The 25,857-nt window shown below is 40.2% G+C and overlaps 1 protein-coding gene across 2 annotated transcripts; it reads right to left on the reverse strand.

Moving 5' to 3' along the window:
* Positions 1-187: 187 nt before the first annotated feature.
* On the reverse strand, positions 188-21,881 carry LOC138202979 (oxysterol-binding protein-related protein 1-like). 2 transcript variants are annotated; one of them, XM_069157416.1, is made up of 28 exons: positions 21,813-21,881; positions 21,434-21,579; positions 21,264-21,349; positions 21,111-21,185; positions 20,803-20,914; positions 20,608-20,693; positions 20,041-20,185; positions 19,794-19,861; positions 18,892-18,936; positions 18,616-18,689; positions 18,321-18,384; positions 18,074-18,175; positions 17,824-17,949; positions 17,583-17,661; positions 16,676-16,782; positions 11,370-11,538; positions 8,995-9,187; positions 6,909-6,984; positions 6,079-6,213; positions 5,740-5,837; positions 5,442-5,624; positions 5,092-5,199; positions 4,719-4,808; positions 4,358-4,484; positions 2,246-2,362; positions 2,044-2,167; positions 1,860-1,947; positions 188-1,465 (listed from the first exon to the last, which is right to left on the reverse strand). In XM_069157416.1, exons 2-28 carry the CDS (start codon positions 21,552-21,554, stop codon positions 1,363-1,365), a joined length of 2,901 nt encoding a protein of 966 aa, XP_069013517.1. In that variant the 5' UTR covers positions 21,555-21,579; positions 21,813-21,881; the 3' UTR covers positions 188-1,362. The 2 variants fall into 2 exon arrangements, with proteins under 2 accessions (XP_069013517.1, XP_069013516.1); XM_069157415.1 differs by lacking the exons at positions 20,041-20,185; positions 20,608-20,693; positions 20,803-20,914; ... (2 more) ...; positions 21,434-21,579; positions 21,813-21,881 and adding an exon at positions 1,728-1,748 and having other exon boundaries at positions 19,794-19,924.
* Positions 21,882-25,857: the final 3,976 nt, after the last annotated feature.

Here is a 25,857-nt window from a genome sequence, read left to right on the forward strand (position 1 = left end):
GATTCAGTTTACGCATTATACACATTCAGAAATCCATCAGAATTTGGGATTTTTAAAAATTTGGTTTCTGCGTGATCCTCCTGTCTGTAAATGGTAAATCATTAAATTTGGAGCGCAATGACGACCCAGTGAACGCGCACAGGTTTTCTCCCATTTAAGTCAAATAAAACAAAAGCAAAGTGTTCAATTGACATTAAGCTTTTATTTAGCAACAATAGAAATTTTGTTTTAACACCCAAAAGAGTGGTAACACGTATACATGTAGCAGCTATCCATAATAACATGAGACAATGAATATTCAGTGCTTGATTGTGAAGGAGGTAAGGCTTGCATAGTTATAGTGATGCACATGCATTAAATGTGATAGATTTCAGTTAGATTGATGCACAGAGCACTAAGAATATCACCAATTATACTAATCTATGGCAAGACTTTTACACACACACAAATCTATAAGTGCAGAACCAGTGTCCCTGCTTCAGTATAGTGATAAAAACAAAGTGCCACAGAGTTGGGTATGCAACAGCTGTTTATCTCTATACAGTACATAGTTTAGGGCTTCATGATGTTTTATCATTTTTATTTGTTCAAACCTAAGCCTTACTGTCACCGTCCTCGCTATCATTCTTGTCCGATGTAAAGTTTGACTTCTCATCTTTGCAGGGAAACAACTAGATTTACAATCGACTATAGCAGCCGTTGCAAACAAGCAATTAGGCCAATTTTAAACACATTCATTTAAACACTAAATATTTGCAGTACTCAATGTGTTTGGAAGCGAAAACAAAGGCAAACGTACCAAAATGATCAATTTTAATACTCTGCATTGCATAATAGTATGCATGCATCAGTGTTAAAATTGTGTTTGGAATACGCCGTGCACTTCATCCTCACTGTTTGAAGTGATGCTGCCTCTCCCATACACTGAAGATAGGGAGGAAAATGTTATCAAGTGGGAATCATGGACAAATTACAGACAGTAAAACTGAGGTTGCTGTTCAAACAACTAACATGAAATATTTCTAAAATACACCGTCATTTTTCCAGAACATGCCAATAACTTACTTAAGTGGTCCAGAACCACAATAAATAAGCAAAATAATGTTTTTGTGCTTCATTGTTCACACAGATTTATTAAATAATATATACCTCTGAGTTAACTTTGCTCTGATATTTTCCATTATTTGAGCATTTATTTTTCTTAAATTGAACCCCATACACGTCCTGCTGTTCTATACCGACTCCATTATGTTGTTGCTTATGCTGAGAGCATAATCCTCAGTGTAGCAGATGGAGTCCCATGTGTATGGATCCTGTGTGTGTGTGTGTGTGTGTGTGTGTGTGTGTGTGTGTGGTTACTTGTTAGTAGATGTCAGGCAGCTGAGTGTAATTCCTGTCCCAGTAGCCTTTCAAGTAAAGCCAGTCCTGAGCTTTGTTGTGTGGGTTGGGTCCTTGCTGAAACCACCTACAGAATGAACAGTTATAAGAGGATTGATTTAATATGAGCCTAAAAGGGAAACATAACAAAACACACTCACAAAAATAATACATCAAACTGAAAAATGTGGTAGTCTGCCTAAAATAAAGATTTTGGTGACAAAAAAAAACTGAATTTTTTTTTCTAAAAACACGCAGTTGTGCATCTTGTCCTGAGGAGGGTGGTGTAGTGCAGCACTTCACACAAGAGCAAAAAAGGGCAAGGGAAAAAGCAAAGCTTGGAAACAAACCTTGGGCCAAGTGCAGCGTTCCTTTTCGGTTATAACAGTTGATGGCAGAAGACAACAGAAACAATATCAGTAAAAGAAGACCTAGAATCACTGGTGGGGCAACAACGTATACCACAGTTCTTGGTGACTAACCTTGTTTTCCATTCCTCTGATTTGGAGCGATTTTTGCGGGCCATCCTCTGTTTTTCCTCAAGTCTCTTCTTCTCTGCACTTGCGAGATCTACAGGGCATGGATGTAGAAAAACTCAGTACCGCCAGCGATGGAACCGAGATGTCGCGGCATGAAAGGGACTCAAGTCGAGGTCAAACATTGTACCTATATCTCCATTCTCCATGGAGCGAATGTCAGGTCTGAGGCGACTGTCAGTGGGCGCAACGACTCCCTCCATGCTCTTCTCCAGCTCATTTAGCTGCATGGCGAATGTGGAGAAGGCATAGAACTGCAACAGAGAAGATGAGCTCAGCACAACTGTTTTTTCAAACTGATCTCTTGTCCTCCCCTTTACGTCTCCTCATACCTTGGCTGAGTTGTCCGGTCGAGGTGTTATCTTCCAGACGAGCTCACTGCCCGGGATGACCTGAACTGTCTCGGCGTCAGGCGGAGGCATGTCTTCTGGCTCCTCGTTCACACTGCTCTGAGGCCACGGAGACAAACACATAGACAGTAATGTGCAAAAGATGTAGGTAGTTTCACATTGACATTTGTCCAGGACAGCTATTCTACAAGGGTGTATCCAAGTAATAACATTGTGACGCGCATGGAGCTGTGAGAAGCTATGACTTTCAGTCAATTTTCAAACAACATTTTCAAAGTTTTGATACTTAATCATTGTCAGTATCTGAGATACACACATTTTTGTGAGCACCAGTCCGGGCGCATGATGATTTCTGCATGGTCATGAGCAGAGAGGGCAGCTAAGACCCTTAAAAAGCTTCATCATTTCTACGGCCATGAAGAAATCAGCCTGAAGGGGTGTTTTGAGTAACAGAGAAAATCACTCCAAAACTGAAAAAGGCACACCAGCTCAGGAGTGCAACCAGGTTTTTCTTTTACATCCAGGGGGTTGTGCACTGTGAATTCGTCCTCCAGTGTCAGATTGTCAGTGCCAAGTTCTACCGTTATATTCTGAAGCATCCGAGGGAAAACATTTGACGCGAACAACCTGAACTGTGGCGCGATCGTGCTTGGATTCTCCAACATGCCAATGCACCCGCTCACAGCGTGTTTAAAACAGGCACGTTTCTCACCTGCAAAAACACAAATGTTACTCCCAACCAGTCCTACTTACCGAATTTGTCTCCCTTCAATTTATTTCTGCTGCATAAAAATTTGACAAAAAAATTGTTTAGTGCGCTCTCTACCCAGCTTTTAGGTGCATGGGAAACTATCTCTGTGTGCTCAGAACAGTGCTCACAAAACCATGTGTAAGTCAGTTACCGATGATCAAGCAAAAAAAAAAAAATTGAAAACATATTTGCAAAGTTTATGACTTCCATCTGCTAAATGCGCTTTATAACACGTAGGTTGAACCAAAATCCAAAATCTGAGGATAACTATTACTAAAAAAAAAGGGAGGTTGCTGAAGAAGTGACAGTTTGATCTTAAACTCTTGGAGCAGGAGGGAGCGTGGCCAAAAGGCACATGTTGGTCATCCTGAATTAGTAAGGTTGCTCGCAGGCAGATGGATGTTTCCAGATGTGCTGTCCTGGCTCTTTTGCAGAAGCATAAAGAGGCTGCAGGGTTGAGGACTGGATACATACTGGTTGGCCAAATAAACTGAGTGCAAAAAGGCAAGCAAAATGGCCTAGCTGATGGCATAGAAGTGCCATCAGCTCAGAACTGGCAGAAACTAGTGGGACCCCGGTATACACCCATCTCCAGTAAAAAACGAAACAAAAACGGTCTTTGTGCAATCCTAGCAGCCAAAAAGCAGGTGTTCTGGACTAGTGGAAATCTAAGATAGTTGCCTTTAACGGAAAGCAGTTTGTTTGCTGAAAAGCTGGAAAACACTACAGGAAGAGTTTCTGCAGTGTCTGCAACAGTGGAGCATTATGGAAGTTCCTTGCACAATTGGGGTTGCATTTCTTCTGGGGATTTGGTCAGAATCTGTGGTCTCCTCAAGGCTAAGAAATACAGGCAAATTCTTATACATCATGCATTACCATCAGGGAGGCATCTGATCTGCCACAAATCATTCTTCAGATGGTAAAGACCCAGAACACAGAGCTGGAGTTATAAGGAACTATCTTCAATGACATGAAGAACGAGGAGTCCTGCAACAGATGTGTGGCCCCCACAGAGCCCTGATCTCAACATCATGGAGTCAGACTGGGATTACATGAAGAGTAAGAAGCAGCTGAGACAACCTTGATCCACCAGGGAACTGTAGCAATTTCATGAGTCAATGCTCAGAACAACCTTCCCGCCAAACACCTTGAAGACCTGTGCGCAAACTGTTCATGTTTCAAGGCCAAATATCAATTGGATTTTTGTCTCTGCTCAATGCATTGCATATGATTTCATGAATAAAACTACTCGTAGTTTGTGCATCTTTTTTTTAGTAACTAAAATGTTTGATCCTAAATAGAAACAGAACGCAGGTGACTTTAAAAGCAGTGAAATCTAGTACCTGTTTGCTGCCCTTTTTGTCATCGGAGGTCTTTTTTTCAGCCTTCTTGTGGGCCTCAAAAGTAGCAGAGTCAACTGTGTACAGGCATTCAGTCCATTTGCCATATATTGCACAGAGCTTCTTTTTGCTGCAAACATACAAAGAATAGATGTTAATAAATGACAGCTTTGGGTGCCTTTTGTTATTTGATACCTAACTACTGAGCAATACTTTTCTAACAATACTAATGGATACGACACAATGTACACTATCTTACTGTATTACATATGACAAGTCGGTGACAATGTAGTAACATAGGATAAATTCCCTCATTGTTTTCAGGTAATACTAAAATCATATGTACTGTGATTAATGGAGATACCTTTTATCAAGGATGTACCCTTCAACTTTATGAAGCTCTTTCCCAAAGAGGCCACAGGGCTTGAAGGTCATGCTGCATCGCTCTCCGGTTCTGGAACAGAATAACAGCCCGTTTACCAATTCCCTGTCACTATTCTGCTTCTGCAGGCCGAGGCTTTCAAACATGAATTATCCTCCTCTATCCTAAGGGCAACTGTCCCAGTTCTTCCATGATCAATAAGCTGGATCTGAAAGTAGATCAACATTTCTCTGCAGAGCACAGAAAAAAGGATATTCAAGCATCCGAGTCTTGGTTCATGCAAATTCACAAGGCAAGCACATTAGCACACACATACAGAACACCCCAAAGAGAAGAGTTTTTTTTTTTTTTTTACTTGTGATTAATGACTTCGACGTTGCCGTACTGCTCAATCCAAAGCTGACCAACAATGATGTTGTGGACACAACAGGTGGGGTTTGTCCAGGTGTAGGCTTCATTATATCTAAGGAGACAAAGACGCAACCAGTAAAGACAATAAGATGAGATGGCTAAATTATGTCTGTAATGCGTATGAAAAGCTAGAAGGCTTTTAATTTGAAAACGCATTCATACTACATTTGGCCAACCAATGGTGTAACTCTCATATGTCTTGGGCTAGCCCCATCAGCCCAACCAAAAATAACAAGAGTTAATGCTATAAGAAAAGGCATCAGCACAGACTCATAAAACAGTTTGAAAACTCACTTGGGCAGCTCCAGTGTGATGATTCCTTTGGGCTCAGCTTCGATGCTCTTTCCCCAAAACCTGAGTTTGGGGTATATGGAACCATGGAAGACAAAGTCCTCCTTGAAGCCCTCAGCGTGAAAGGCACTGACTGGAGGGTGATGGCTTACTTGCTCCGACACCCACCTGAAGCCCAGATCATCCCTGATGGAGAACAGCAACATGTAAGGTACAAACAAAACAACAAATCTCCATACTATATGCTAATTGTCTTGCGTGTGCTCATGAAGCACATTTGCTGACGAGTCTACTGTCTTACCCGATTAGCTCATAGGTCTCTCCCAGCAGTGGGTTGAATGGCTTCCCAGTTCTCTCCCACTGCGATGCTACAGCTGACACAGCAAATGCTGCAACACACTACAGAGCATCGTTTGATGATAACCAAATTACAGGCAACTAATTCAATGTTTGACAGTGACAGCATGCCATTGTCACTGATGGCACAAATTTTAATAATAAAGTAAAGTACACTAAGGCTAGAAAGTAACTCGGATTTGACTTGATTCAAATAAAACACATTTTTAAATTACATGGAGGTCAATTATTATAATTTTATCTGCGTTATTATTCAAGAAATCGAATACGGGCATGATGGTACCTTCATCCTCTCGACTGAGTCTGTTTTGGCATTTGCCTGGTGGATGAGGTAGGTGTGCTCCATGTATTCTGTTAGCCGCTGAAGGAAGCTCAGAGGCTCATTAAATACCACAGGCATGGCAATCTTTGATAACTCCTAAGAGGAAGAAGTTGGAGTTGGAAAGGATAAAAGACACTGGAAAAGCACAGACTACAACAGTGAATTATGTAATTCTCCTCTTAGTCAGCAGTTAAAAGTTAAAAGTTAACAAAAATTAATAAAAGTGATGTAGCATTACAAAACTGTGACTGTAATGCAAAATATAAAAATCTTCTGTAAATACAAGGGCTGTAAATGCTTTTTAAATAATAATTCAACACGTAGGCCTACTGTATACACAAAACCAAAGTGTTGTCTCTTATGACTAAAAGTGTGTATAAAAGTAATTTAACATTTGTCATTCCCATGAAAAGACCATGTTTCCAATAAAACCCCGTTTTTTCCGGCGATCATGTGGCTTATTTTGATGAGAGAAGCGGCTGAAGAGCCTTACTGACTGTAGATAAGGAGTTAGTTTTGTTTGAAAATGCTTACTTTGTGCTGTAATACCCTTAACAGAGCTTCTATTAAGTACTTTTTTTTTGTTGAAAATTGCAGTAATTATGGAAAACAGCAAGCTCCCACAAATATTGCTGCACATACTTAAATTTGCATTACTTGTTATGATCGCAAGATCACCATTTCCTGGAGGACCTGAACAGAGCTGTATTGAATGATTACTTATGTAACCATTCACAATATTCACAGCTCATCTTGCCAAGCAAAAGTAAAAGTAAAGAGTCTGTTCTCACCATGCCAATGCATTTTTTCAGGATACTCCAGATGCTTACGTCATTCCTGGAGAACATGGGAGCCGGCAGAGATGTTCTGTGGGAGAGCAGAATCAAAAGAGGGAGAAACACAGTCAACGATGAGAGACAACTGGTACCCATATCATAATATTAATATCTGCAGAGCTATCTCTGTCAGCTATTGACTCTCAATGGAACATTATTAGATTGCTTGTGTGCATCAGCTAAAACCAACACTTCAGGATATGGCTCTAGTCTCCTCCACATTTATTTACTTTTCTGATACGTTTATATGATACATTAAGCTTAAATCCAATACCTAAGTATTAGGTTAAAATATACATTAAAACCCTTATTTTGTCTCCTGTATGTGTGAGCCTGTACCATCTAAAAGATTCAGAGAAGACAACATAGCTTGACCCACCATTTGGGAAGAGAGGTTATCTGACACCTGTAAGCTAATGAGCTTTCAGCTGGTCTGTTCAAGCCTAATGCAATAGTACAACTGTGTGTGTGTGTGTAAATAACATTTAGATTAATGTCTGACAGACACAGACACACACTCGCACCCACGCACCTCAGACTTTGCTGCTCGACTATATTCAGTCATCATCTTCCACTATTTCTGACATCTATAGTACAGACCGTTTTACAGGTATGCTATCTTGAGACAGATGGTAGCCTTGTTTAAAAAATGAGTGCTGAAGCAACTACACAAATACAAGCCATTATGTCAGCATAGCAAACAGTGGGGTAGGGAGTGGGGGGGTTTGCTCCATCTGTAGGATGGGCAGTGAGGCATGGCAGGCTATACTTCTGGCCTAGTTTTCGTTCCACTGGCCTCTGCTCCAAGATGTATTTAGCATGGATGATTTCTTTCATTAGACTGAAAAAATAAAACGCAATATTAGGGGGATTTCTATTTTCTAATTGATATCTACATCTGTACATGTCTGAAGAATCGTGGGACTTGCAGTTTTTGTAGCTGTTGAGTAAATCGTCCTTTTTTTTGACGAGGTGGTCAAATTGGATTTCAGAATTGTGCTTACTTAGTTTAAAATATGGCCACAAATTCTCATTAAATGTCTTTCAGAAGTACAAATAAAACAAATTTTTAAGCAAAACTACATTGTTTAGCAGAGGCTATCGAAACATAAGGCCAACTGGAAGTGAGGGGAATGCTCTATTCTCGTAAAAAATGTAACGCTCTAAAGCCACAATTTCTTACAGATTAGACTGTCAATGGCACATTTACAATATAATAAGGCTTCAAATGATGAATATATCTATGAAAATAATACCCTTACAACACTGTGTGCTTTTGATTTTTAAGTTTGGGGTATTTGGAGATCTTGTTTAGAATTGAATTGTCACCGTGTGCAGTAAAAATCGAGAGAAAGAGTACAGGCCATTTACAGATAACTAGTGATTGACGTATCTTTGAATGAAGTAAGTAATTTCAAATAAACAGACACCTCATAAATCTTTAATGCGCACAAGCCTACACATATGCACACAGAGCTAGCCCGCCAGCCAGCACTTTTATCCAACTCTACTGTGAGCCAGCACATGCTAAATTATTCATGGATCACTTGTTGGACGAAGGAAGAGAGGCCAAGCCAGAATCAGCATCCAAGGAAATGAAAGAGATTGTCAAATCTTCACGAAAAAAAAGACGGCAATAAACACAAAGCGCCGAATTGATTGTTCACTTGAAGAGTTGGAGCTGTCAGGAAAAGCAAAACAGGCTATTCTCTGTGGACTGGGCACTGAGGCAAAAACACCCGAGTACAAAAACAAACCAGAGTGGAAAGGTGTGTATCCCATTACACCAAATCTGCCTGCGGGCCTATCCTCTGACTGAGGTCTGCAGCTTATCATCAGACACGTATACAAAATTTAAGTCATTCAGCAGTGTAAAGTTATATTCCACTGAATCCTGACAATCATCTTAAACAAAGGCTTGCATAAAACAAACAGTGAGGAGGCCATCAGCAGAGCACTGTGCACGGATGTCTCCACCCGACTCTTTGTAATCATTAAAGCCAGTAAACAAGCTTGACATCATAACTGGAACATGTCCCACCTGTGCTTCTTGACTCCATTGTGCTGGGCTGGTTGGTTGCCATGGTTACCCTCCCCTGACATTCCGGTAGGCCCCCTGTGTGCAGCGGGATGGCAGAGGCTGTTGTGAAGGGGGGTGTCTCTCCCCTCGTCCTCTTCACAGGAGTGGCTGGCCACAGACAGGAAGCCACTCACAGAGAGGTCCGACTCGGACTCTGTGGGATGGCGACAGGGGGCAGATGCCAGGTCATGCCAAACACTCAGGTTCGAGTAGCCGTCTTAGAAAAGCTCTAGCTCTGCAGCCTCAACTGTGCACAGTCGGTGAATAAGCACTTGTGCTCAGGTTCCTCTCTGACCTCCCCCTCCCTGCTGCCAGCCAAACCCCACCTGAGGATTGTGTTCCAATGAGAGGCCAGGCAGAGGCTTCATTTCCTCTAACATTGTTTGCTCTGCGCTTCCTGGATGCTACTCCTCCCCTAGACAGCACTGCCAGTGACATTACAGGGACTGTCACAAACACAAAAGAGAGGAGACTAGTGTGCTACTCACACACTGAGATCAGTGTTTAGCATATGAACCTGTATACATGTTAACAGAATTTCAGAAAACGACACTGTGGGTGTTTCGGGTAGTAGCAAATTCAACACGTATAAGACAACATAGTTGGCTAAAGTGCCATGTTGTCCATCAATCTTCACTCAATAACCCATAATGACGACGTGAAAACATATTTTTAGAGACTTTTGTATTAAAAATCAAAAACTGAAACATTTTTGAAAGTAATTTAGATCCTTTGTTGTGACCCTCCAAAATGTTGCATCCTGTTTGCTTCAATTATCCCTGAAATGTACCTGGAACTTAAATGCCACTTGTGGCAAATTGAATTGACTGAACACAATTTAGAAAGGCGCACATGCATACAAAAGTCTAACAAATAACATATCAGGACAAAAACCTTTAAAAAGACATGAAGTCCAGAGTACTCGGTGTGATAACACTGTGGAGCAGCATAGATCAGGGCAAGGGTATAAAAATGTTTCTAAAGCTTGACGTTTTCCTAGGAGCACAGATTTTTGCCGGATTATCATTGCTAAAAATGCAACTGTTGCAAGTAACTCTCCATCACTATTCTCATTTATGTTTTAAGATGCTTCAAATTAAATCCAGCTACAAAAATGCCTTAAAAGCCGGCAGTTAAAATTGAAGTACAGTAAGTTGTTGCTGTGGAGATTTTTCTCTCTCTTGTCTCGTCAAGTTGCTATATGGTGCAAACTGGCAGTTCTCATAATGTTGCAGACAAATTGCAAGTAGTGGCAAATCTGTGGTCTGAACTGGCCCGAGCAGAGGTTCAGAAGCTCACTATGTTTATGAGATAACGTAGTCAGAAGGTTGGTGGTTCAATCCCCAGCTCCTCCTGTCCACATGCCTAGGTGTCCTTGAGCAAGACACTGAACCTCAAAAAAGACACTCAAATTGCTCCCGATGTTGTACCATCGGTGTGTTGTAAGTCGCTTTGGATAAAAGCGTCAGCTAAATGTAATGTAATGTAGTGGGAGGACCACAATCTCAGCAGCACTCCATCAAGAAGGCATTTATGGTAAAGTGGGTAGACAGAAGCCACTCTTGGGCATTAAAAGAGCACGATCTGGTCTCTGGTCAGGTCACCAGGCATTTCTCATCCTTACAAAGTGGCATTCTGGTGGAAGCGTCATGCTATGGGAGTGCATCTCAGTGGCAGGGAGATGGGTAAAAATTGACAGAGGGATGAAAGCAGTCAAACATGCAGAGGTCCTTGAAGACACAGGCTACAGAGTACAGGCGACATGAGACTGGAGAGATGGTTTACCTATTAGCATGACAATGACTGAAAACACACAGCCCAAACAGGGATGGAATGGCTTCAGGAAAAGTTTGTGATTGTCCTTGAGTGGCCCAGCCAAAGCCAGATTTAAATCATACAGAAAATCTGTTGGAGACCTGAAAATTCCCATCAAATCTGAATTTGGGAGGTCCTGCCAGGAAGTGTGGAATAAAGTGCCCAAGTCCAGGTTTCCAAAACTTAGCCAACAAGACTCAAAGCTGCAATTGCTGCAAAATGTATGGGTCTACAAATATATTTGAATGATTAAAAAAAAAAAAAAATTAAAATGATATATTTAAAAAAAATATGTTTACTTGTGGGATATTCAGTAAAGATTGATGGGAAAAATGTAATGTTTATCCATTTAAAACTATGATCAGATCTGAATACTTACTGAATCTACTTTATGCTGAGCACAGCTTAGAGTCTCTGGCCAGCAGATGTACAATACAGATGTACAGATCTCACATAACCCCAACGTGATATTTACAAATCTGTTGACTACTTCTCTAACTGTCCACCCAGAGGTTGCTGACCTGACTCAGCATCATAGAAGTCATCTTCAGTGAGGGTTCTCAGGGTCGACGATCTCCTGCTCTTACTCAATGACTGCTTGAGTTCGTGGTGCTCAGTTGCCAAAGTCTGCAGGGCCTCTGTGAGAGCTTTGTTCTTCTCTACCTCCTGCTCTACCTTCAGGCTCCACACCTGCAAACACAGGACCACCAGACAGACAAAACACACAACAGAGACACGCTAACGTGAGTGAGGAGCGAACGTGCTCACAGATGCTAGTCAAACACTTTGGACTCAACGGCAGTACAGACAATATTGCTTACAAATATGTGATTGATGTGAAAAGTATTAGAGTGGTTCTGACAGCAGGTTATTGTTCTGACCCAGCCCACAGATCTGGTTTCTTCCAGGCGGAACCAAACACCCCATTCTCAGAGAGCTCTGTAGACCAGGATTGAGTGTCCCTTCTGAGCAACTTGAGCCAGGACAGACCAGATCAGTGTTTCCTACTGTCTAATGCGGCTGATGTGCGTCCTTTACTAACCAAACAGAAGACAGAAAACCAAACAAAAACCCACAGCTGCCCCAAAAGGATGAAAGACGATAATGGCTATAATAACAAAGCCTTCTTTCAAAATATAAACTTTCAAAATTTAAACCCCATGGACTCAATTTAGAAATGAAATACATTATAAACAGGCAAAAAGGAAACATTCACAAAGATACACAAAGAAAATGGAGTGATCATTAAAAATGCAACCGAGTCTTCACAATTTACAAAACTTCCAGAGTCACCTTGAGGAAGGCAGGTGAGTGAGAGAAACAGGAGCTTGTAAATCACACTATAAATCTGAGACTGCAGAGCAATGCCGGCGTCTTCGATTAAAAATGAAAAGTTCAGCCTCATCTCTTCTCCTGCCTGAAGTGTTACGTTGTGTGAGTGCGCTCAAGGGGAGTCACAATTCATGGCTGCACCTGAGGCGCACCAATTTCCCTTTCACTTAAATGGTTTCCCATTATGGAAACAATGTGCCTGTAAAGATGTTGTGATCAACTCAATAAAAAGTTCATGAAGTGTAATATTCCTTATTATCCTATTAAAAAGTGACAGGTGTAAGATCCATCTTGGTGTCATTTAAAATGTTCTCACTCTTACTTTTTAGAATTATAATATATACACGGATAATGTCACTGACCGACTCCTGCAGTCAGGAGCCTTCAGATTCAGCCACACATAATAGATGAGCCGGGGAAAACACTGATACATTTACTTAATTGCTGATTAGCTCTTTCAGATTAGCGTGGCCACTTCAAGGCCGCTGATTTAGCTACTTATAATACATATTGATTGATTTCGAATGGTGGAATGCTGCATCCCTATTTCAAACTTCTAGCTGGGTGTAACATGTAAACTATTGGCTTTAAAAATACATTACGGAAATCTAGTACAATTACATTATAATATACTTGACATGTATAAAGAACAGGTGAGGATGACTCGTGTGCGTTATGTGAAATATGCACATTCTAATGATGCAACAGTCGTAAAACACCTCTGCTCAGAATATTTCATGTTACATTATTATTTATCGGAGGTGATAGATCCATCTTCATCCAAATTCAAGGAATACACACACACACAGGTTATTCATAATCGCATTATATAGATGTTTTTGTATTCTTGTAAAACAGGAGAACTACATACACACGGTTTTCATGCTACGCCAAGAATCTTTTCTGTCTTGTTACTGTAACAGAAGCACCTTGTTTCACACTCGGTTCAAACAGCAGTCTGGCACTTTCAGTCAAGGGCAAACTTAACACTGTCACTCTTGCAGTCGTCACGCTTCACTAAACTGTATTCTACGCCCCTACTACAGCCCTGCAGTATGATTGTGGATGAGATCAGACGTGTCTATTTTTAGTTTTGAGAAAAGCATTTAAATATCTATGCTTTTGCCTCCAAATGAAAGATCTGTCCTGCTGTACAGTTAGAGAAATTATTCAGAAATTCAGTAATGTTTCTGGAAAGATTGAATGGAAACTTCTTGCCAAGGACAATATAATTTCATCTCTCGCTAGTGGTTGGAAATTCAGCATTATCCTGTTGTTCAAAAATATTTGCAGTGGGACTGACGGCCAGTTTGCAGAAAGATTGCCTCTAATTTTATCACAATTAACGACAGCGAAAATAATAAGGACCATTTCACGTGTGTGTCCATAAAAACATTGTCCTTGCAAGGCCCCAAGCCTCTTTGTAAATATATTGTGCGAGGTTAATCAGCTTTCTGTGTAGGGTCCTGTGTAATAGCCCCTGTCGCTGTCACTTGGCTTAAGAGCCCATCCAGGAACAGAGCACTTTGTTGTGTAACTATCCTAGCCAGCTCTTTCGCTCTCACTGCATCCTCTTGTCCGAGCACAAAACAGCACTATTTTAAGCCATGCTGGGCCTCTGTGCTGGAGCTGTTGCTGGAGCCTGTGAGGGATGCTTCTCCTTGGCCAACACCCCCCTGGCCCACCCCCAAAAGTGTAGAGCTCTCAGCCAGTTCTAAAATGGGCTTTCTCTGCTAAAGCAAATCTCAGGGGCAAAATTATTACAGCTCCTCACAGTGCTCTGTAATGCTAACTCTATATGAATGCACGGTGGCTGGCAGCCAAGCAAGTCGGGTGAGGCTGGTACCTTTGCAGCAAGAGATGCAGTGACAAATTTCACAGAAATACAACCAGGTACCTCTCTACACACCCTTGACTAAGTCCAAAAAGACGAGGTTGAATATGTACACACTCACTCTTCTTCCACAGATCCCGAAAAAAATAGAGGTCAGTGCAGGGACCAACAGATATACACTCAGTAAGGACTCTCCTGGGGGAGACATGACAGTCAGTGGGTCAGTTACTTATGTGACAATGGATCAAGTAAAGGTCAAACGGTACTTTGTCTTCTCTCCAATCCCCAAGGTTTTAAAGGGCAACCTGCTCACTGTACAGAAAAAAAAAAAAATATGAATCACTGCTGTTACAAGAGATATCATCCTGCAACTCTGCTGCCTTTACAGCAACACAAACTGACAGATCTGCTTATCCGCATGTCACTGCTAAGTGGTTTCAAACTCTAAGCCTCCATTTGTTTTCTTGACAGGAGTGGAAGTGCGCCACCAGACAAACACCAAGTAAGGCCAGGCCTATAGTCTGTTATGAGGGAGAGCTGTCACAAGAAGTTTCTGCCCTGGTTTGTCTTTTTGCTGCTCGATCTTCATGCCAGTGGTTATGTAAAGAAACAGTATTAGTTTAAATGCCATGTAGTCACCAAGCAGTCATACCGTTCCCTGCATGTACTATAGAAATGTGACGCTAGCACACGAGTCCTGCAGCAGCTGCTGAAATGGGTCAGACCACATCTACAGTCCTCAAGGGCAACGCTGAAATTGCTGCAAAACCCTTTTAGCTACATCTTGTGTTTCTCTGTTATACGCCTGCCTGGATGTCAAAGCACAATTACATCAGCATGTGACGACTGTCATGTCGTATGTACTGTAGAGAACAAATGTGTAAGTGTCACCAACGCAAACATCTGTGGTGGGACAATGAAAATGTGGGATTAGAATTAATACTGCCTAATACAGTCAATCTCAGCACTCTAGGAAATTTAATCCAGTTAGCTCATGTAGTAGCAGCAGTTCAGCAAGAGACCAGCAGATGTAATGTGCTTGTTCAGGCGTTTCCTGCTTATTATACTGTCTGGTTGTCAGAAATTATTTCAGTGTCCTTTGTTATGGCATTTTCAGTGCTTCTTGGTTGATGAGACCGTGAAGAATGTCCTCAGCCTTCCTGTGCTAACAAAGTCGGGTTATTCCTTGTTACAGGAGAGTTGCTGTTGCCAATTTGTGTTAAGATAATGTGGTTTGGCAACGCACTGTGTACACATTCTACATTGGACATTGTTGTGCAGTATTTATTCACAGCTGGGTTTTATTGTAAGTGATGCAAAATTAATTCAGTTATCTACGCTTTATTATACAAATCCACACAGAAAAAAAAAGTGTCCTCAGCTGTGTCTCCACAGGGAAGATCATCTTAAATCCTGTCTCATCAATGGTTTTCAATCAGACAGCAGTATATCATACTATAACTAGCAATCAGTAGACGCAGTGTAGTTTTTTTGACAGAGTGCCAATTTAAAAATAATTGGTGAAGAGACAGAAAATGTGAAGCCGATATATAATCACTTAATTCTTAAATGTAGGCGCTACAGAAAGAGCAACTGCTATGTTCAAATGGTTAAACTCGTAAATCTTTATTTTAAAAGCTTGTCTTTAGGTATTCCCACATCCAATAAATCCTCAGTGCAATTTAATCTATGCTTTCATTACTTTATAAGATGATCTCATTAAAAAGATTCAATGAGCACTGTAGCATTCAGTAACACCTTATGCTCAATTTCACACTCTAAATTCAGATCATTAAATCCACAGAAATGACCTCTGCATACTGATGAACAGCCCATGCTTTTACCCGCGCTTTAGACCAACCCGCAAATCGACAACACACTAAAAACATCTGAATAATTCCACGCCAAACTTCAAACACCTCACGCTGAGTCAGCAGGCATCAGCCCACAGCAAACACAGTCAATTGTTCAGCTGTCAATAGAGAGGAAAGCGGAGAATATTAAACAAGAACAACTGCTTAGTCTTATACCTGTGAAGATGCTTGTTGAAAGTGCCGTCACTGTCTCTTCTTTCTCCCGTGCTCGGACGCTCTGGCATATGGAAGTGTGCCTGCGAGTGCGTGTTTTCACTGAGTGAGGGTGAATACATGTATCTCCAGCCAGTGAATATGCAAGCGCTTGAGCTCCCTCGCTCAATGCACAGCCTTTCCCTAGAGCGGGAGTGTGTGGATCCAAGTCCAACAGCGTCTGTGTGTGCAACTGTGCGCGTGTCTACACTGATCTTTAAGCTGAATGCAGACCTAAGCATAAAAGCGGATCCTGCTCGTGTCCTTCCTACAGACGCGGCAGTGATTACCACATTGTTCCAGTGCTTTGGCAAGGGCACAGCACAGCCCCTGAGACAGGTGGACAGGGAGACGCACAAACTTCAAGCCCGATTGGTATGAAGGAGATAAGGTAGGGGGGGAGGGGCTTCAGGATTTTGTAATTATTCAACAGATAGGAGAACAGCACGACGGTGAGGCTGGTTACCTAAAAGTGCAGGAGTGCCAAAATTATATATAACTAGATCAGATTTCACTTCACCTAATTTCTCCGAGATTTTGACAGTTTCACATTTATAATAAACATTACAACTTACAATGAAGATGTTTCCCTTACCTCTTCTTGTTTAGACAGCAGTTCGAAGCACTGATCGAGGGCAGCACAAGTTTCACTGGATAGCTCACTTGTCTCTTTGGCTTTCAGCAGAAGAGGTGCAGCCAATACTTTGAAAAAGTAAAAATATTAAGTGTTCACTTAAAATATATACAGTATCATACAAAAAATGCAAACAACAATAAAGTAATATTTGTGATTATTTTTGTTAACTACTTTTTTGTTATGATTAATTGATTGCAGTATATATAATACATACAATATATAAAATGTCAGAAAATAGAGAAAGCTGTCCATTACAGTTCTAATAAATTCTTCATATTGCACATTTTTGTTCCACATTTGTTTTGGTGGTGTGCAAAAATGTAAATATTTTCCCATTTTTCCATGAGTGAAATTATTATTTTATTATGAAAATAGTTGATAATATAATTTATTATATTCTGTTTCAGGAGGAGTGTGTGCGTGTATGATTTATTGACATTTAGTGGTTAGGTTGAAGATTGCAACTAACAACACCGATCACCTCACACTCCCCTGCCAAGCGTGTAAGAGAATCTACGGTGGCTGCAAAACTTGCAAAAAAGCCCTCTTCTAGAGTCAGTGTTTGGTTTGTCCCTTCTGGGCTACTGTAGAGACATAGAAGAGCAACATGGCGGGCTACATGGAAGAGGACCCGCTCCCCTATGTAGATATGAAGGGCTAAGGGGATGAAAACACAACAATTCTTAGTTTCAGATTATTATACATGAATGAAAACATAATAATGGATATTATGTTTCTGCCAATAGATGCAATCAAATGGGATGAATTGAACCTTTAACTGACTAAAAATCCCCTAACTAGTGTAACAAATAATCCCAAAAGACATTTGGACACTGTATTAACAGGATATGTCTGAGGCACGTACCAAAATTCTCCTCATTCTTCCCCATTGATAGAAATACTGACACTTCACTCTCCAATTTCTGCTGGTAGGCCTTGGCTGCCTGTAGGAGTACAGGAAAAAAGAGGCACTTTAGCAGTGGAGCCCTTTAATAACTCAACAAAACACACCGTTTTAAAAATCCTACAAGATTGCAAGAAAAGTTCTGAATGTCACCACTTCCCTACATGACACTACACTTGCTTTAAGACGTTTTGAACTTCACCTGAAGGGCTTGCGTCAGGTTTCCCACTGCCACATCCTTGTCATCAACTGCATCATAGATAATCTGCTCTTGAGCGCAGTGGCGAGTGCTACAGGATGCATGTTCCTTTACAGCATCCAACCATCTCTGAGTGGACAAATACCAGAAACATTTATCGATTAGTCTATTTAACACAAGTAATCAAATTAGTCCAATTCTGTTTGCAGAGACCACGCTGTAGAAACAGCATGGAACATGAATCTCATCTCACTTGTCTTGTTGCCAATGAATCGGTCTTTGAAGGGACCTTAAAATAATGCAGAGTGTCATCAAAGCACTTGAGCATGAACAAGCAATGGTCCCACGGTTTCACCTGGAAAGACAACCATAACATCACTAATGGTCATGCTCGCTGCACTCGATGTCAAACATCATCATGTGACAAGTTGACTGTGGTTGCAACTGAAACTTGTGACTGAGCATCATTATGTCGTCTTAAAAATGAACAGATTACTTACTATGCAGTAGGCTTGTGAAAGGGACTTACAACCCTGTTTTCCAGCACCAGTCAGTGTATCAGTTCTAGAAAAAGAAAGAAATGTCAGAGGATACAGACACCAGACATACACTAGATGACATAAAAAAAAAAAACGACGGTAATCTACCAACATCTCAGTACACTTTTTAAATCTAGTTTTCACTGCATGATTGATGAACGACTGGAGATCACTTATTCTCCAGTAAGATTAAACATAGCATATATAATTAAATAATTATTATATTATATTAATACATCAGATAAAGTTATCTCACTGTCTGTGGTACCAAGAGATCATTCCATTCTCAATTACCACCCAGTGGTTTCGCCATCCCAGAAAACGTGAACTCTGTCAGAGACACAAGAAGTATTTAGATTAAACAAAATGTATTTTATTTCAAACATTTGTTTCTTTATTTTTTTATTGGAGTCTAAACAAACAAGTAAGAAGAAAAAAGTACAATCCACTACATGTTTATAGACTACAGTTTGAACAGAAATACTGTCTGTCTATTGAGAGTGGAACAGGATGCACTTCAACATCTGGGTACCTTCCAAAGAGGGCCTTCAATCTTCTGCTCCCCACTGCTCTCATCCTTTGAGGGAACAAAACACAATTCTCCGACTTGTGTACATACAGAGCCTGGCTAACAGGGTTGAACAGTTTTTGGCAAGTAAAACGTGCATAGTTTCAGGGGTAAATAGTATAGAGTACTTTTCATTTTCTTAACAGCTTCGTGCGGACGCTTTTCTATTCCCACCATGAGTATGCAATGCTCTGCATTGACACTGTGCCAAGCTTATCAGGCATCCAAGCAAGAGCAAGGGCTGCTGACTTCTAAGGCCTTTTCTCCACATTCACCAGAACTCAGGTGAACATGTAGAGATGGGTGACCAAGAGCAGAAAGATAAGATGTCTGCACATCCCGTTGTATAATCAGGTTGGGTGTAGGATAGTTACGTTATGTTTTTCCTAAAGGAGAAAATGCAAATATCAAAATTGTGATTAAGATGCTAGACAACCAAAGTGCTGAATTTCAGTAAAAAAAAAAAAAAAAAGGATTTATATGCTCTCAAGGTGCCAAAATACATAAGAGTTAGTCCTTTGAGAAACACCAGTGAGCTCAGAAAATATTACATAAACCTGTTCATTAGCTTTTTAGGTTTCCAACTTTAATTGTGGTGCTAGAGGATCACCAAAATAATCAAAGGAATCGACCTTTGGGGACCGTGAATTGAAAGCCAAATTCCATAGCAATCTTGCCTGTAGGCAATAGCTCTAGTCACAAGAGAGTGACACACTGCAAAAAGATGATAAATCTTTTTTTAGTGTCCAAAAATATATGAAAATTCAAATGTCAAAATAACTTACAAAAACGTACACATTCTTTGCAGAGACTAACCTGATAATTCAAAGAGAATGACAGTTTACAATCTATTTATTTGATCTCACCTTTTCTTGATATGCTGCTAGAATCTGTTTCAGTTCATTAGTACGAACCAGGTCCAATGCTGTCTGATCTGCAACATCATCATACAAACAAATTGTTATCCACATTTAGACACACAAACAACAGAACATACGATTCTTGTGGATACTGAACTCCTTTGAAAATGAACTGTGATTTTAAAAACAATGCTGTACAAATTAAACATGAGATAAAACAAGAGCTGATCATAAGAACAAGGTAAGTGATTGCCATTGTTGTTCCTGATACTGGGACTGGCTCCAAACTCCAGCAGCTTTATGATGCACTGCTTCTGCCCCCTGTAGGCTGCACAGTGTAACGCCGTGTTCCCCACTGAATCCCTGCAGTGGATGTCTGGAGCCTCATTTCCACTGAGCTGAAGGACAAAATAAGGTCAGCTGAGCCAAAGAAAACAGTTTGAAGGGGAAAAGACTAACATTTTTGTCTCAAGTGTTCATCTTAAATCAGTCACACAATACACAGAAAAATAGACAAGTAGGTTCTGAAATCTGCACTAATCTGCAGAAACAGGGCAGGAAATTTGGGCACATATGATCTTGTTTTTGGCTCTTTAAGACTAAAACTTATCACCTCCTGATTGAGCATCAGACCAATCAGACCCCATGCAAATATCTAACAGTGTAAAGTACAAACAAATCATGTTAATTGTGTATCTCAGTCCTTTCAGAGACAACTGAAACCTGCAAAAGACACTTGTTATGTGTGTCCAAGTGAAGAGAGATGCTCTCAGTGTGTGATATATTCTGCAAAAGTTCTTAGAAAAGGTCAGAGGCTAACCAATTCAGACAGAGTGGAGATATCACCCTCTCTGGCTGCTTCCAGAAGCCTCTCCTCCCGCCGCCTCATCTCTCTCCTCTCTGCAGCTGCACAAAACAAACAGTACTTGAGAACAAAGGCAGCTGATCTTCAGTAATGAGAAGCCATCAGCTATTTAAAAAAAAAAAAAAAGAAGAAAAAGCCATGATTTCATACCCTCCAGCATGGTAATGATTTCATCATCCTCCGTGACATCTTTAGGGATTTGAGCAGTTCCATTGATTATGTTGGCACAGGCATCGTACCGCAGCAGCAGCAGAACAATCTCCTTAAGGGTTCAAAGTAAAGAAAAAAAAACATCTGACCATCACTTGGCATCAATCAAAAGCTTCAAAGGGAGACAGGAATAATAGATTATTGGAGTCTGTGATGGTTGTTCCAGCTGACATTAGGCTGACGGAAAAGATGTGATGGCACGATTTACATTGAACATGCAAGGAAGAAATACTATTCTTTATTCTCACCTTTCTTCCAGTGCATGCTGCTTTGTGTAGAGGTGTGTCACCCACGTCATTCTGCAAGTTCACAGCAGCGCCTGCCTGCAAATGCATTCCTTTTAGTAGCTTTCTCTGGCTTTAAGTGCTAAACACAACATACATGTCATCCATAGGTCTGACCTTGAGCAGCTCCTCGACAACATCCCTGTGTCCAAAGTTACAAGCCAAATGGAGGGGCGTCCATCCTGAGCTGGTTTTAGATCTTGCTACAGTTAGATAGAGGGAAATGATTACTATTTGGGTACCTGAAGTCATGCTAGGTAGGCAATAGCATTTTCTTCCCCACTTACATTTGCAGTTGATGTTCAGAGAGCTGCTTTGGCCAATCCTCGACTGAAGGAGCGTCTGAATATGACAACTGCCCTCTTTAGCATAGCAGAGAAGCTTGTCCTCTAGTGTGTCTTCCTCCATCACTGGACTCCCTTAAAAACAAAAGCTAATTGACGTTTAATCAAATGAATTAACTCAAATTAGACAAATTATTTTAAACAGACAGGAACAAGCACAGCCGAGCGTTAAATTAGGTTTCAAACTCCATATTTAGTAACTGGTCCACTGGTATGCGAGTTTATTTAACTTATCTATTTTATCAGTGTGTTTCGCTTCACTGAATTAAAATCGTAAAACCACCAACGCCACGTTCACAAACAAGGGGAGAAGTAAACTTACCAGCACACGAAACAAAACAGCTTGTTTACTGACTTTGGCTAGAATTAAATCTCAGGCTGACAGGAGAAGAATTTTCAACTCGTAATTCACCCAACTTTTACAGACTTTGTTCTGGTTTAGCGACACAACACTTCACAGCCGAAATAAGATCATTTCAATCAGCTGACAATCAGCTGTCACGTGACCGGACAGCTGCTAAACAAGTGTAAATAGCGACGTAGCTGCAGCACGTGGCCCCCATTTGAAAAAGTCCACCGCCTCCCAACCCCATCCCAAGCTGCAAACAAACGAGTTACACCAACAAACAAATCATATTATGGGCCGTGTCATTTTTAACAGGACCGCAACAGCGAGGCCAGCTTTTACTGATTTAATTACCCACACTTCATTGTAATACAATACAGAAGTAGTTTTTCCAACTGCTGATTAAAAAAAACCAACAAAGACTTATTATGAATGTGTAAAACAATTACCTAATTACGTTACTTGAATCATGTAGGCCAGAAGTAATATTCAACCACATTATGATACACAAATATGTAGACGTATAGACTATAGCGGTAATAAAAGTGCTTTTAATTATTGTAGTCTTTAGGCCTGTCTACCAGCGGCTTATAGCCTTACAGTCTCGTCTTTACTGTTCTCATTCCAGGATGAATCAACATTCACAACAGCAGCTATAGGAAATTAAAACCATAGAGATTTTAAAGTTCAATATCTATTGCTTTGTGAGCAAAAGAAAAACTACAATTCTCGTGATAAAACTAGCCTACACTGCTCACTGTAACATGATTTCGTGGATATCCATTAAACTCACCAATGCTCACGATGTCATTTTTTTCAACTTTCTATTTGAGTTCAGCTTAAACTACTACAGCATCATGTCCTCTCTGTCCAATTGTTAGATGTGTCTTTTTCAGCGCAAACCCTTGAATCACCTCTCCAATATGTCAAGCCATAGCCTACAAATGTACGACTTATGGGAAATGTTTTTTCTTAAAGGATGCTATGAAGGAAATAAAAGTAAAAAACAACAACTATATTTTGATTAAGTATACTAATAACTAAGGTTGCAATCAAATCTCTGAATTGGCCACATTAACACATGAAAAATATATTTGTGAGGGAAGGCGATGGGAGGTTGTGCTGTAATGGAAGTACATGTCTGGGAGGACTTTCAAGATGGGTTTCTAAGTCTCCTGCAAGAAATTAGATACTTTTTTTTTGGCCGTGTTGACCAGGAACCTTAATCACTGGGAAGGCTAATATAAAACAGAACTTCAGGGTTAGACATTAAAAAATGATCATTTGGTGATCAAATCACACTGACAAGTGATGCACAGAGGTGTGCCATTTAGCTACAGCAGCTTTGTCGTCTTTAAAAGTAAGTCTGTAAGTCAGGGTCATGTTATGTCAGTTTTCAAAGTAACATGAGACAACCAACAGACCTCCAAAGAGGCCAACTCAGCAGTGCATTAATTGCAGATGAATCTGTCAGGATAACTGCAGAATTCATTTAAGGGTAACAAGTCTTCATAACAATTATGTCAAACAAAGACAAACTGCTCTGACAATAAGGAGTAAACAAAACAAAAGATCAGGCAAATGTTTTATACATTATACAAACCTTTGACAGTGCAACATATCTTTCTAGTTGTGTATAATTTCTAGTAATTCCTTAAAAAAATAGCATCTACACTTTATCTGTGAACATACATCAGTCATTATTATTGGTGACATAGTTAATAATAATGGATTGGAAGTTATGGAAACACCACAGCAGACATTAATCAAAACATATTCATCAAATCAGGTCTGGTGAGGGAACGATGAAGCGCACTGGGCTAGTTCCTGCTAATTAGCATGGCAATTATTGTAAGCTGTCACAGTTCTTAAGCAACGGGGTGGACTGTGTGTGCTCCAGAGCGTAATCCCTCACAAATTACAAGATAATGGAGGCAAAGAGAGGCCACTGCTTCAAAAGGAACGAGGAGATAGAATCCCCAGCAGGGACATTTTAGGGACAGGCAGAGAGAGACAGCGAGCGAGGGAAAGGTAGGGAGAAAAGTACAGCATGTATTCCCTTCACATCGAGCAGTCTGAATAGCAGAGGCTTATTTGACTGCTTAGTAAAGGGACTGGCTCCAAAGGAAACAGGTCTCAACAGCTGTTCTTCTTTTAACCCATTATGAGTCTTTTTTAATGTTTCTTTTTAACAGTAGTTGTAAAAAATATCTTAAACATAATAGCTAATAAGTCACTTTTGATTCTTCTATGTTATATGATGTACAGCATGAGCTCAGTCAAGGTTTGAAGTAAAAAAATGTTAAAAAAAAAAAGTCCTCTCTCCTTGAATCCAACATGTGGCATGCTCACCTGTGGTGCCAGACACACCACTGCAAGCTTATTCTAACTATGAATGATCAGGGATTTTTGTGTCTTAGAAGCTGCTGCAAACTGATTGCTTTTCAAGAAATTCCTAATTTAATGTATGTCAAGCTGCTATTATATATTCAGCATGATTGGAAACACTGACCCCATGTCCACGTTGCATTTACATGTGATCTGCATCTTTACTTTTGAACAAGGACAAATGTATGTTACAGAGTGAAAATATACAAAGAATATGATCGGAAATCGATTGGATCGGCCAGACCACATCGGATCTCACCCAGGTGTCAACACAATCACTATGAAGTAGCATAAGTGAAAATATTTGTATGTCAGGACCATGTTTGTGCAGGGGTTCAATAAATCTATAAGAATTTTTTTAAAAGTGTAACAGTTGGAACAAAACTGATAGGAGGGTCAGACAGCACAGTTTGCATGTGCTCAGTCAGTCTATCAGACAGAATAGGTGACAACACTGATATGCTGTGACCATATCAATATCGGACCTTTACTTTATGGTGTTTTACTTTGTTGATGCTTAAGTCATTTTAGTAAGTAGTGGGAAATAAATGTTGAAAGTAATTAGTAATTTTCTGTGTACTATTTTCATTATATTGTTCTTTATATGGAAATTGAGCCCAGGTGCTACACTTATCACAAAGTTAACAATGCTTGATGAAGTAATTTTCACTTCAGTATAGCTCATCACCAGACACATGCATGGTTTCTCTAAAATGCTCTCAAAGTCATTGTCTCTTGTTTGAATGAACCCCAGTGGATCATCAAGTTCAGTTTTCTGTGGGTATTGTTAACAGCACTGATACGTGTCAAGACAGTAAAGCATTTATAGGAGGAGTATTATCCTAAAATAATTGCTTTAATACAGCTTTGATATTGCAGGATGGATGGGACACTCTTTTGAGACAGATTACCACAGTATATTTGTTTCTTAACCTCTAGCAAGAAAATTGAACTATAACAGCCTCATTTTAAAGCATTGTTAACGCATATTTACATCACAATAAGCAAAACTGATTCAAATGCTAGAAGAAGCAGAAAGCGTTTTTAAAGCATCACAGTGGAAACTAAAATAAATAGAAAACAAGAGCTGTGTGCATTGTGATGGAAGTAAACATTAAAAGAAAAAAATTCTAAATTATCCAAACAGCTCAAAATGTGTTGAATACAAATACTTATTTTTCAAAATAAATGAATCATGTTACATCCAAGATTTTCTCTGAATGCGTACATACCTCATCCATTTATAACTCCTGCACCGTGATGTTTACAGTGCTGACTCACTTGACAATTTTTGATAGGAGGGCGGAGTAAAGAGATACATGGATTAACCAGCACGGAGCTTTTGAAAATGAGATAAAAAATTTAACAACTGAAAATACAGTCACGACGAGGCACACCCACAGCATTTCAATGAGCGTCTGTGGATCTGGAGCATAAGGTAAATGCCAGCACCCTTCATCTCGCAAGCAGCTCTGCCAAACAGACTGCGAGGCTGTGAAGCCATCCAACTCTGAGTTCAGCTCTCTCATTAATGATCAGCATTCATTATGTAAACTGTGACGGCTCTGATGTGATGTGAAGACTTCAGCTACCAGGGGATATTTCTGTTGTGTTCAAAATGGCAATTAGCCCA

The sequence above is a fragment of the Embiotoca jacksoni genome, unplaced genomic scaffold (assembly GCF_022577435.1).
Source record: "Embiotoca jacksoni isolate LCO1_2020_lvr unplaced genomic scaffold, fEmbJac1.0.p SCAF_22, whole genome shotgun sequence".
Classification (NCBI taxonomy): domain Eukaryota; kingdom Metazoa; phylum Chordata; class Actinopteri; family Embiotocidae; genus Embiotoca; species Embiotoca jacksoni.

What these genes read in the sequence shown, in the direction of transcription:
- LOC138202979 (XM_069157416.1), bottom strand. Translation starts at nt 21,554, where the DNA reads ATGGAGGAAGACACACTAGAGGACAAGCTTCTCTGCTATGCTAAAGAG. An exon ending in CTTCTATGATGCTGAGTCAG is followed by an intron (nt 9,188 to 11,369) that starts GTCAGCAACCTC and finishes GCCATCCCACAG; the next exon opens with AGTCCGAGTCGGACCTCTCT. An exon ending in CATGGAGAATGGAGATATAG is followed by an intron (nt 1,948 to 2,043) that starts GTACAATGTTTG and finishes CATGCCCTGTAG; the next exon opens with ATCTCGCAAGTGCAGAGAAG.